Source organism: Dendropsophus ebraccatus, chromosome 1 (genome assembly GCF_027789765.1).
Source record: "Dendropsophus ebraccatus isolate aDenEbr1 chromosome 1, aDenEbr1.pat, whole genome shotgun sequence".
In the NCBI taxonomy this organism is placed as follows: domain Eukaryota; kingdom Metazoa; phylum Chordata; class Amphibia; order Anura; family Hylidae; genus Dendropsophus; species Dendropsophus ebraccatus.
The window spans coordinates 141,493,583-141,506,868 of NC_091454.1; the positions used below are offsets into that span (position 1 = coordinate 141,493,583).

General features: G+C 39.6%; 1 protein-coding gene across 1 annotated transcript in view; it reads right to left on the reverse strand.

Moving 5' to 3' along the window:
* Nucleotides 1-13,286, reverse strand: part of LOC138799376 (stimulated by retinoic acid gene 6 protein-like) — a 37,715-nt gene that overhangs the window by 20,619 nt on the left and 3,810 nt on the right. Inside the window, exons 2-12 of the mRNA XM_069980440.1 lie at nt 9,222-9,318; nt 6,955-7,052; nt 6,679-6,818; nt 5,287-5,407; nt 3,856-3,904; nt 3,491-3,613; nt 3,281-3,354; nt 2,202-2,313; nt 1,463-1,583; nt 1,305-1,380; nt 259-331 (exon numbers count right to left, since the gene is read on the reverse strand). Coding sequence (XP_069836541.1) covers nt 259-331; nt 1,305-1,380; nt 1,463-1,583; nt 2,202-2,313; nt 3,281-3,354; nt 3,491-3,613; nt 3,856-3,904; nt 5,287-5,407; nt 6,679-6,818; nt 6,955-7,052; nt 9,222-9,318 — 1,084 coding nt within the window. The remainder of the gene's footprint in view (nt 1-258; nt 332-1,304; nt 1,381-1,462; nt 1,584-2,201; nt 2,314-3,280; nt 3,355-3,490; nt 3,614-3,855; nt 3,905-5,286; nt 5,408-6,678; nt 6,819-6,954; nt 7,053-9,221; nt 9,319-13,286) is intronic.

The window sequence follows — 13,286 nt, forward strand, 5'->3', positions numbered from 1 at the left end:
AGCTTTTAAGGTGAAGTGCCGCAGTATGAATCTTCTTGACTATACCTACAGTGGGCAAGGTGTATAACAAACAGGAGAGAAAGGTGGTTTTATAGTTTTGAGAGCAAAAAATTGTTATATAATAATCTATTATATGAATATCAGAAGAATTGCTTCATGAAGAGTGGGAAGAGTAAACAAGCTTTACTTTAGCTTTAGCCCATGACTGTAATATGACATTACTAACAATACTAATATAATAGTGGATCATGGCATTACCAGGATAACAGCAGGGCGACCAGCCTTCTCTGGAATCTCTGAACCACCTTTATAAAGTTTCTTCATTTCTTTTCTGAAACAAACATGAAAATGTTGGCATGGATTTTCTTGGGCATTTACAAAACAATGTACTAGTGTAACCTTATACTGCTTCTTCTGTTATATCTTAGACTGTGTTTACACTATGTCAATGGTGTCCATTTGATGTATGAACCAAGAAATGATCCAGCACACACAGCGATTGTACTAATACAGCCCAATCACCCAACAGATGCCAGGAAAGTGTCATTTTGGCCCCTTTTCATGTGATTTCAAGCAGGGTTTGCAGTTTTTAGTTGCTGCAGGATCCAGAAAAAAAAACATACTATGCTGTATACATTTTTTAAATCATGGGAGCCTGTGTATGACAGATGTCACGAAGCAACTGTCATAGCTGTGCTGCGGAGGTCTACATTGGTAAATCCCTTAACAAGACACCACAAAATGTGTCTTTATGTATTACTTATTATCCTACTTCACAGTACTTTTTTTGGGCTTCAGAGATATAAAACATTTTAAGTGTATCCATTTTATTTATTTTTTTTCACCTAATTTAGCCAAATTATCACTATTATATATGTCTCCAAAGTGGAGATGAATGAACCTGACAAAAGTTTGGGTTCGTACAAACCCCAGTGATTGCCATTTGATTTCTGGAGGCTGGTGAAGGTGGATGCAGCCTGAGGACTACGTGGCAAACATGGATACAGCCTTGGCTCCAACTCTAAATATGGCTACCATAACTGTACTGTAAATATGGCTATATCTATAAATATGGCTACCACAACTGTACTGTAAATATGGCTATATCTATAAATATGGCCACCACAACTGTACTGTAAATATGGCTACCACAACTGTACAGTAAATATGGCTATATCTATAAATATAGCTACCACAACTGTACTGTAAATGTGGATATATCTATAAATATGGCTACCACAATTGTTAATATGTATGTTTATACAGTTTATTGTTTGTTGAACACTATAAGAAAACGATCATACCTGTAGCTTGAGAGCACATGCAGAACGTAGATAACACTTGTAAAGGCAGAAGGGAAAGTTGAGTAAAACCAGCAATCTGTAGAAATACAAATGCAGAAGAACTGAGTCGCTTCAACTAGAAGTCTAACCAGAAACACACCAAGTGACACATATCTAACCTTTTAAGATTAGTAAGACCCCTTTAGTTTGGTTGGAATAGGAGATGTTAACTGTTCCCAGTATCCAACTATCCAGACCTTTCACAGCTTTTGGCGACACAAATAAATCTACAAGGACAAACTGAGAGAAATCACATGATTAAGTGTACAGAATAGAAGATAGGCTCAGGCTCATTGGTCTCAAGTTGACTACAAAGTGTCCTCCTATGTGCATTATTTTACCGCTGCTTTGCCATGTTCATTCTACAAAAACTTTAGCTGCCCCCAACTATTACGGGGGGATTCACATGTACCTAGTTCCCAGCAAATTTCACAATGCAAGTTTTGCAGTGGATTTTCATTCCACTGCGAGAATGTAGTGACAGCCTTGTTTAACTACTTAGCTGTCGTAGTGTTAAAAAATAACAAACAGCCCATGCTTACCTGCCTGTGCTATCCTGCCGCAGCGAGCCAGGACGCGGATACTCAAGCAGGAGCATGCTGGGGGAGTGCAGGCAGGTAAGCATGGGCTGTTTATTATTTTTTAACACTACGACAGCTAAGTAGTTAAACAAGGCTGTCACTACATTCTCACAGCAGTATGTAAATATACTGCAAGTATGCTGAGTACTGAGTATCACAGCGGATTTCACTGTGAAACTTGCAGCATGAAATCCGAGGCGAACTCGGTACTTGTGAATTCACCCTACATGTAGACATTGTGGACATAAAGTATAGATTCAGTTTATGCTTAACATACATTATACAGGCAGATCAAACAGAGCAACGCTGTGACTATCATCCTGGTAGGAAACTTAAAATACATATCCCACACATATATCTTCCACCTCTTTGAAGGATTTTGTTCATTCCTAGAGGAAAAAAAAAAAAAAAGATATGTCAGAGAAGCAAGATTAAGGAACAAGTATGTAGGCCAAAGTATGACATTATATTTCATTATATTCTAATTTGAAGCTGAACCACTAGATAGATATTCATAGATATTATTCAGATGCTACTAAATAGCTGCACAACTACATAAATACAACTTACTATAGAGACAAAGACCCTTATTAAGTAGTGTATACTGTGCCCCAAAATGCCGAATGTTGACGTGCAATCTTTCAATGGTAAAAGCTTCTCTCACCCCTCCTTTCAGTTATGATTGACAGCTTTAGTGGTCTGCAGTCAACACTAGAGCTGTCAATCACAGCTAAGAGGAGAAGCTAGGGGAACCTCAACACATGGAGCTCCTGGACAATCCACGTTGTGGCACCCAGCCTATTAACGTTTTGCCTCTTGCCGAAAAAACATGTCAACAATAAGTAATAAGTAGCGGTAAAGAGCAAGAAGTTTAGATAAGATGCCCTCTTAAAGATTTGATGCCCTTACACATCACAAGGATAACCTGGTCTAAAACCCTCAATGCTTGGGACAGTTTAATTATCCTCTTCTTCTAGCAGATGGAAGTTTTTACCATTATAATAGATGGGAATGGGAATAGATAGGGAGCAATGATTCTATTTACTGTCTGCATATGTTGTTACATAGAGGGGTCTGGATGCATTTCTTAAAAATACAATATTAGTTATGAGTACTAAATTTCTAAAGATGGGACATTTATCCAGGGATTTATTCTGATTGATATAATCAGAAGGAATTTCTTCTCAAAATATTAAGCTTCTGGCATCTTCTCATTTTCCTTCTTCTGGATCAACAATTGCATGTTCAGTTTGTTATTTTTTATCATCATGAACTATGAAAGAATGGCTATCAAAGGATAATTTGGGCACTAACTGAGAATATCCGAATATCCAGCTTTACTGTATGCACACTCACATTTCAGGAATAGACTTTAGGAGATGCCTGACATAGTTGGTCAAGTGTGGAGGTAATAGAGGCTCCTCTTCTTTCTATGATGACATCATTATCAAAACAATGTAATATTAAAATAAAGTATGTATGTATAAATATACGCATCACATATGGCATAGGAGAATTCAGGGAGGGGGTAACAATACCACAGACAAAAATCAGTTTTCAAAATACCTTTCTTTCTATCTGTCTGTAGAATGAGAGGGCTGTCACTATTAACAGTTGTAGAAATCTTCCAACCAGAAACAGGCAGCAGGCCAGAGATGGAATTGGTGTAAAGATGAGTATGATTGAGGTCTGCAAAAGAGATAACGTTCAGTGTTTAATGAATCATTATGAAGTGCATGCAATAAAAGTTAAATGGTATTTCACAGCTCAATGTCTAATCTACTGATAATTACATATTCCTTCTGAATGATGGTGTGTTGCTACAGAAATGTTATTTTGCTAGCTCCAACTATATATATATGTATATATATATATATATATATATATATATATATATAGTTTATATTTGTTTGAGAATGGAGAAAACTTACATGAGCTAATCTCTGACATTGAATAATGTCTGCCAGCTGCACACAAAACCTGCAATGATAGTAATATAACATATCAGTTTACACATAATACCCTTAAACTAAAGGCCCTATTACACTAAACGATTATCAGCCTTACTCGGACAAATACTGGCTGTTTAGGCCGATAATCTTTTATTATAATATGTCGGCTGATCGTGGTCTTTCAGCACAATTTGTGCAGTAACGGTCTGCTGCTTGGCGCTCCATGTAACAGAAGCGGCTGACCTCAAGGGATCATCCGAGCATCTAAGCGCTGAACTGACAGGTCGGCGCTCGCATTCCCCAGATTATCAGCCTTTAGGCAGGATGTGCACAAAAACCAGAAACAGTTAGTAAAAGAGATTATGTCAAATTATTGGCAAAATAAATAAACTCTCTGTTTTCCCTTAGGGAGGTGTCACACACAGATTTTGCTTTAGTTTTTCAGTCCTTTTTTTTGATCCAAAGAGAGAAGTGAATACAAAAGGACTTATACTTCTCCTTCCTGCTGGATCTACATCAGAAAACTGAATGTAGGGGTGTTCTCGCACATAGGGGGGAATTTATCAACATTGGCATAGAAGTACACCGGTCTAATATAAATGCCCCCATGCTGAACACCTCTTAGTAAATCTGGTGAATCTGAAGGGGCCGCATGGCCGGCATAGAAATCTAGGCTGCCTCCCTGCCTTGCCCCATCCTCTGCCTGCCCATCAGGCGAACCGTGCAACGTTTTATTTATGATACATGATGCCGGGAGGTCTGTGATTCCAGTGTGCAGCTTCACGATCCACAGCTTCTGTGATTCACAGAACATGTGAAGTCTGCAATGATTTGCATAAAGTTTTAAGTCTTCTTTTAAAGGGGTTGTTCCATCTCCCTATATTCTGCTCAGCTCCAGAGCAAGGACAGAATGCAGCGGTGCTGAGCTGGATGAGCTTGGCTCTGCTGTGTCTCCCTCTGGCATTACCTATGCCTCAAAGGACAATCCAAGTTCTGGAGACATCTGGGATGTTAGATGGAGACATAAAAGTAGTAAAAACATACTTACCAACTTCTGACCACCAGTGCTGTCACTGCCCAGCCACCACTCCCATAGCTGATAGTGATGGTCTGGATCATAGGCAACCGCTGTCAACATGACAGCAAGAAAAAGGGGCCAAACTTGAATAGAAAGCAATTTTGATAATGCAACGCATTTGCTAAATTGCTTTCTTTTGCATTTCTCATCACCTAACAAATGTTTAGGTGATGAGAATACCACTTTAAGCATCCTATGAATTTAATATGGAAATTCTAGTTAGTTGGTTTGTTTCTTGTCGCAGCCTGAGGGATTTCTGTTGACAACATTGTTTGACGGTATTGAGCCAAATACTTGTATTATCAGCTATAATAGAATGTGTTAATACCTACCAGCTGAGGGAGTAACAGAATCCAAGGGTTGAACCTACAAGTCTGTGGTCTGTTGATAAGCAGGCGAAAAAAGGATAGTAATCCATCCCAACCTCCAATGCAGATAGAAGATAGACTAGAGCTAGAAAAAATGCAATGAAAATCTTGCTTTAATATAACTGTTCAGACCCTTTCCACATTACTTCACATCCTTTCAAGCTCTGTCAGGTTGGATGGTAACTGTTGGTGGACAGGCATTTTTTAGGTTAGAGATATTCAATTGGGTTCAGGTCAGGGCTCTGGCTAGGTCACTCAAGAACATTAAAAGAGTTCTCTCTAAGCCACTTCTTTGCTTTCTTGGCTGCGTGCATTATCTTGTTGGAAGGTGAATATCCAACTCAACTCAACCAAGAGTACCAGAGCACTCTGGAGCAGGTGATCAATAAGAATATCTCTGTACTCTGCACAATTTAGTTTTCCCCTTACCAGTCTCCCTGTCCCAGCTGCTGAAAAACACCTCCACAGCATGACACTACAACCACCATGCATCGTTGCAGGGGTGGTATTGGGCGAAGGATGATGGTTTCCCCTAGACATGATGCTTAGAATTGAGGCCAAAAAGTTCAAAGAATCTTTGGTCTTTTCCCCACAGTCTAAGAGTCCTTTAGATGCCTTAAAAAAACAACTCCAGGCAGACTTTTATGTGTCTTTTACTGAGGATGGCCAGATTGGTAGAGTGTTGCAGTAAAGGTTTCAGTTATGTACACACAAGATCTTTGGAGCTCATCTGGAGTGACCACTGGGTTTTTAATCACCTCTTTAACCAAGGAACTACGTCCACTGTTGTCATGGGGCCTTTCAGTGCCACAGAAACTGTTTTGTACCCTTTTTCAGATCTGTGTCTCTAAATAATTCTGTCTCTGAGCTCTATAGGCAGTTCTTTCCTCCTCATGGCCTACCTTTTGCTCTGATATGTATTGTCAGCTGTGAGACCTTATATAGACAGGACTGTGTCTTTCCAAATCAGTGCAATAACATCAGAGATGATTAAGAGAAATGGGAGGTGGGAGAAATAAATTTCAAGTGTCATAGCAAAGAGTCTGAATACATATGTCCATGCAAAATGATTTTTAGAATGGTGATTATTTAGGATTGGTGGTGGTGGAAGGGGCTGTTCAGCTGCAGTTTTCTAACAGACGCATACCGAACAGGTTAATAAAATATACTGAAATGGCAGACATTTTCAATCGAAAAAATAAACGTTTTAAAATTATGGTTTTATTTTAAGGGAAGCTCATCAAGATATTTTCTTTCAGTTATTAATTGATTTTGTAATTTATTTTGTGGTGAGTTGACTAAGAGAAGGTAGAATGTCTTTCAAGTACTATAATAGACAAGAACTTGTACACTTACCTTTAGCCCATGTTGGTGCAGCAAAGTTAAAGTAATTCGAATATTCATTGAAGAACAATAGAAAAACTGTTGTAGCTGTGGCTCCACATGCAGCTCCATAAGACCATCTGTTTGAGTAGCTGCTTATGAAATTCACAGGCCTAAAACATAGAGCACCCTTAAGATATATTCCACAACTGATAATTCCAATAGTAGACACTGTAGACAATGCAGGAGGACCAACAGAGGGGAAAATAAGAAATAATTACAATACAATAGTTACTATAAAATAATTACACAACAATGCCAAATCTTTTGCCCAGTGGTATTTTTTCTACAGTGTTTTCATGTTTTGCCCGTCGTTGTAGATAGGACAATGTAATTGTAATAAGAACCTAAAAAATAAAAACATAAACGTGTTAAGAGATTGTTTTTCATGCCTGAATTTGTCATTTCCATATTTTTTTAACTATTCTAGATTAATATACTTATCACAAACTTAAACAGTATAGAATATAACAACAATTTGTAGTTAAAGGTTGTATATTGTATACAATCAATGGTTCAGCTCATTCATATTTAATATATGATACAACTGTTTTGCACTCTAGGAGGATAAATAGTTAAAGGGGTATCCCTAAACACTCACCCCCCCATCCACAGGATAGAGGATAAGTGCCTGATGGTGGTGTGTCCACCCCTCACAAGCAGACCCTTATTCCCTAGTCCTGTGCGCAAGTTTTAGGCGCTGAAATACTCATTTAGGCCATGTTCCCACTGTTTAAGTTCCGTAATAATCATGGCCACTGTAACAACGGCAGTGATTACTACAGAATTTATGTAGTAATTCAAGGAAATTCGGATGCGAATGCGCATAGATGTGCATATATCCGAATTCAACGGCAGTAAAGATCATCCGGCAGGTACTGCAGTACCGGCCGGGTCACGGAACGGCCGCTGTCTTACAGAGTGGGAACATAGCCTTATTGTGAGAGTTACTAACTGTACAGCGAATGTGGCTAAGATTGACCCATCCTGGCCAGTTTAAGAGATTCATATTATGGAAACAATTAAATTTTCCTATCCGTGCAAACAGTGCAAAAATATTATAGTCATTAGTCTTCTGTGGTAATGAAGGGCACATTCCTTCACCTCTTCATGCTGGCTGAAAAAGAAGCTGAGCCATCAGTGTTCAGCCTCATTACCCTCCTTTAATAGCAAAGACAATGCTGAAGTCAGGAGAAGAAAATAGCCCAATGGACCCCAAGTATGAAGCATTAAACCTTCCACTGACCTCTACAAGGAAGCTTAGGAATCTTAATATTAAAGGGGTTGGCCACTTTATAGTAAAATAGTTCAGTGTACAGTATTAGTAACTGTACTCACTGCCCTTACTGACAGCATCTCCCTGTTACCTCATAGAGCTAAAATCAGACTCCCCTCCTCCAGGCTGTGCTGCTCTGGTCTGTGGTTTTCCAGACCATAAAATGGCCGGCATAAAGGAGCATGTGCCCTGTCCCCAGTGTCCACCACTGAACCTGTATATGTCTATGGAGGACACAGGGGGCGGGGCATGGTCACATGCTCCTCCATGTCGGCCATTTTATGGACAGAGACAAAACAGAGTAGGACAGCCCAGCTGGAGGAGGGGAATCTGATTTTAGCTCTATGAGGTACACAGGGAGCTGCTGTCAGTATATACAGTGAATACACTTACTAATACTTTGTACTGACCTATTTTACTATAAAGTGGCCAACCCCTTTAACCTTTTTTAGAATACTAGATCACCAGGAATCCTTAAATAAACTGCTTTACCGCCCTAGACCACAAGGAATACTGGAGTTAATCTCCTTAATACCCTAAACCACCAGGGGGAGATTTATTAAACATGGTATAAAGTAGAATTGGTTCAGTTGCCCCTAGCAACCAATCAGATTCCACTTTTCATTTTTCAAAGAGTCTTTGAGGAATGAAAGGTGGAATCTGATTGGTTGCTAGGGGCAACTGAGCCAGTTTCACTTTACACCATGTTTGATATATCTACCCCTATATTTTCACTATCCAAGGTAATAAAAGATACAGACACTAACACCTTCAATGCCATAGACCACCAAGGATACAAACATTAACCATCACTACTCTAGAGCTGGATGCTGTTAAATATTATTGGCCTGGATGCTATGTGGCCCTGGGTATTTGGCTGCATTTTATAAACAATTTTGTATTGTCCAGGTTGCTGCATTTATAAACACTTTATAACCTTCTGGGTCAGTTCAGCAGCAAGTTTGGGTGGTTTGAGACTTATAACTTTGCAGTGATTGCTTGGTATTTACTGCTTATTTTTTTAATATTTGTATCTTGAAAATAATTTATTAGTCAGAACTACTAGTTCTTATAATTCTAGTGAGATTTTCACAGATTCTTATGTCAGAAACCTCTTTAATACACCTGCCCCAGTGTGTTCAATTTGAACCAAGAAACATGCCAGCATCTATGTGTTTGATAACTTTGTGAGCAGTAATGAACTGGAATGAGGGCACAACGATTCCTCACATTGACTTACCGCAGGGATCAGAGAATAGTGGACAAAAAGGTCCATTCGAATAGATTTGGAGCAAGTGCCCGAGGTTTGACTGTTGGTGTCATTGGGGGCTGACAGACTTAAGGAAAGAAGCAAAGCACACGTTAAAAGTAGTCACTAATAATTTCCGATAATATTCTGTATCTGTGAAAATTGTTGTTATATAGCTTTATAATATATAAATAAAATATATTGATAACCTTATAAGATTATCCTGAAGATAGATCTGGAATGTGCAGAGAGGTTTAATCCTTTCCATCTAGATCCTTAACCCCTTCCCGTCAGTAATCTGTATATGTTCCTACTGCACATACCCTGTGCAGTAGGAATGTACATATACGTTCCTGACTGTGAGGGGGTTTGATGTGCGCAGGATTGCTGCAGTGAGAGCGGCCCTGCACACATTAGTGTCCTGGGAGCTGCCTCTCATTAACCCCTTAAACGCCACGACGCACAGCGATCGCTGCGTTTAAGGTACTCAGTGACAGGACAAGCTCCTGAGTGATCGGGAACCCCGCAGCATGGGTCCCGATCTTTTGTACCGACGGGCGGGGTTAATCCACTTACCTCGGTCCGGTCGGATGGGCGATCTTTGCGTAGAGCCTGCTGTCAGGCAGGCTGTATGCATAGATCGCCGATAACACTGATCTATGCCATGCTATGGCATGGCATAGATCAGTATATACAATCTAATGATTGCATGTTAAACTGTAAAATAAGAGTGTGTAAAATAAAAAAAAAAAAAAGTGTAATAAAACAAGTTTTTAAAAGTATAAAAAAACCCTTATAAACGCCTCTCCCAATAAATATTTAAAATACCTCCTTGCCCATTATAAAAATAAAAATATTTAACAATAAATAAATAAACATATTAGGGGACATTTATTAAGTCCGAAGATTTTTTACGCCGGACTTAAAAATGTCCCCGCATCTCTGGCGCTACCAAGATTTATGTAGAGGCGGACTGCCTCTACATAAATCCTGTGCGCTCCAGTGCGCACGGACGAAAACCTACGCCAGCTGAGGGCTGGAGTAGGTTCTCGGCGTAACTTTAAAAAAAAAAAAATTATGAATCGCACGGACTATGAGTCCGCGCCCCTGTTCCGCCCCCTCCCCGCCCCCCGGCGTAGGCGTACCCGGTGGAAAGTGCCGTTTTGCGAATATTTTATTCGCAAAACGGCACTTTCTGCCGAAAATCAAAAATACGCCAGATGATATATGTCCCCCATTATATATGGTAGCGTGCAGCATTGTCTGATCTATTAAAATACAACATCATTGTTCCCACACGGTGAACGTCATAAACGACAAAAAAAAAAAAAACACCAGGATTGCTGATCTTTTAAAATTATATATCAGAAAAAAAAACTTGTGTTTTTAATCCACTCCTGGTTTTGGTTGCAATATGAGGACCACAATACTGACTGAAATATACGTAGTGTGAACCCAGCCTTAAAGCGTAACTGTCATTTCAGGGCCATTTTTCTGAAAACATTAAATATCAACAGTACAAGCGATTTTAAGAAATTCTGTAATAGGTTTTGTGTACTAAAAGAGTTTCCTTCTGTACTGAAAAAGCAATCTCCCAGCCTCCCCCTCACATCAGATGACGCAGGATTTCTGTCTCCATTATGTGGCTATGGAGAGGGGAGGGGCTGTTAGGAGTGACTGAGCACGGAGCAGTCCTGCAAAGCACAACACCCTACAGACTTCTCTCAGTAAGTTCATAGATAAGCACTGACCTTTCTGACACCTGAATTTAGCGTTTTAGGTGCCCAGACAGTCTACAAACAGCTGACCTTCATGTCACCTCTTCCTGCTCCCTCATCTCCCTCGGCCCCTCCCCCCTCCATAAGGATAGAATGGGAGAGCAGAACCCGTCTTCACTGGCTTCTCTGTAATGAAGACGTGTTTGCCTGATAATGCACAGATAAGAAGTCAGGGGGGGGGAGGCTGGGAGATTGAAGCTTGAGTACAGAAGGAGGCTTTTTTGGCTGATGAAACCTATTACAGAGTTTCTTAAAATCACTTATACTACTGATTTCTGCAATAAAAAAAAACATGACAGTTACGCTTTAAGATCAAATCACATTTTCCTTTTTGCGCTTTTGCTTTCTCCACTTTATGTTTAAAAGGCCATAGCACTTGCATTTTTTTACCTAGAGACCCATAAGAGCCCTTATTTTTTGCGACACCAATTGTACTTTGCAATGACAGACTTTATTTTCCCATAAAATATGCTGCGAAACCGGAAAAAAATAATTTGCGCTGTCAAATTGAAAAAAAAAAGGAATTTCTTTTCATTTCAGGGAGTTTCGTGTTTACGCCGTTCACCCTGGGGTAAAACTGACTTGTTATATATGTTCCTTAAGTCGTTACGATTACAACGATATGTAACATGTATAACTTTTATTGTATCTGATGGCCTGTAAAAAATTCAAACCATTGTTAACAAATATATGTTCCTTAAAATCGCTCTATTCCCAGGCTTATAGCGCTTTTATCCTTTGGTCTATGGGGCTGTGTCAGCTGTCATTTTTTGCGCCATGACATGTACTTTCTATTGGTACCTTGATTGCGCATATGTGACTTTTTGATCGCTTTTTATTTCAGTTGATGACTAGAGGTATACTAGAGGCATATTGTTTATTGTGTGACAAAAAAGATCCTGTAAGAGTTATGTCCAGGGGAGTACTCCAACACCTTTTCTCTGTGTGACACCTGACTAGTACCTGAACAACAAATCAAATAGCATCTGCAGTGACAGAAGCAACACCAACATAGATACAGGTATGACACCTGACGTGATGTGAAGACAAGAGACTATGTGACAAATACTAACTCCAACGTGCAGAGTGCGAGTGCCTGGGTGGACTGAGGAGATGCTCAGCTAGGAAGGTGAATAGCAATATTATAGTATCAATAATATAATGGCATTGGTACACTATGGTATTTATTGGCACACTGCTATTCCAGTATAGTAAACTTGCAGTACTTAAGATGTAAACGTAGCCTTAAGAATGTTACCATGTCACTGTGTAACAATCTTATTTTATTATGTTTTGCTGTTTTACACTACCTTACATCAATGCAGTAAAATTTTTCATGTTCTCCTCTTACATTAATTATTGACCAGAGTAGCGTGCAACAGCAAAACACCATTGTCCTGCAATTTAGGCAGGGAACATCTTCTGATGGGCTTTAATGCAGGATATTGCTGCTTTAGAGGGTAATTAACTTTACATAAAATTTTATGCTGGAGGAAAAGGAGTGGGTTTCTAGTGACAACACCCACATGACGCAGTGACTGCTTTTATGGCTTTTTTCTTGGGCAAAATGTTGTTTATCTACATGGCAATTTGCTTTAACTGTTTTAATGCTGTAGAGAATGATGAAGCATCAACCATTTTAAGGCTATGTTCACACATAGGGGGACATTTATGAAGTTCAGCGTTTTTTACGCCGGGCTTACAAATGTACCCGCAGCTCAGGGGATTTATGTAGAAAGCGCATTGCCTCTACATAAATCCCGATCGCACGGAGCCCGTCCGTGCGAAAATTTTGAAACCTACGCCAGCTCTGAGCTGGCGTAGGTTTCAGTGCCATTTTTCTGCCGGAAAAATTATAAATGCGGCAAACGCAGAGGCCGCGCCCCCCTCTCTGCCCCCTCTCCGCCCCACTGGCGAAGGTGGTGCAGATGGGGCAGATGCGAAAAAAATATTCGCAAGAATACCCATTGCAAATAATTTTACGTCAATCTGCCCCATCTGCACCAAAAAAGGCATTTTCGCCTTTTGATACATGTCCCCCATAGTATTTCTGCCAGCCTTTTGGTCATTATTTTTTCACCCAAAACCAGGAGTGAACTGAAAACACATTAAGGCTATGTTCACATACTATTGAAATTGAGTGGTTGGCACCATTTAACGGCAAATAATTGCTGTTATTTCAAAACAATGACAATGACAAATAATGACAATTATTTGACATTAAATGGCGTCAACCACTCAATTTCAACAGTGTGTGAACATAGCCTTTCTGTGTTTT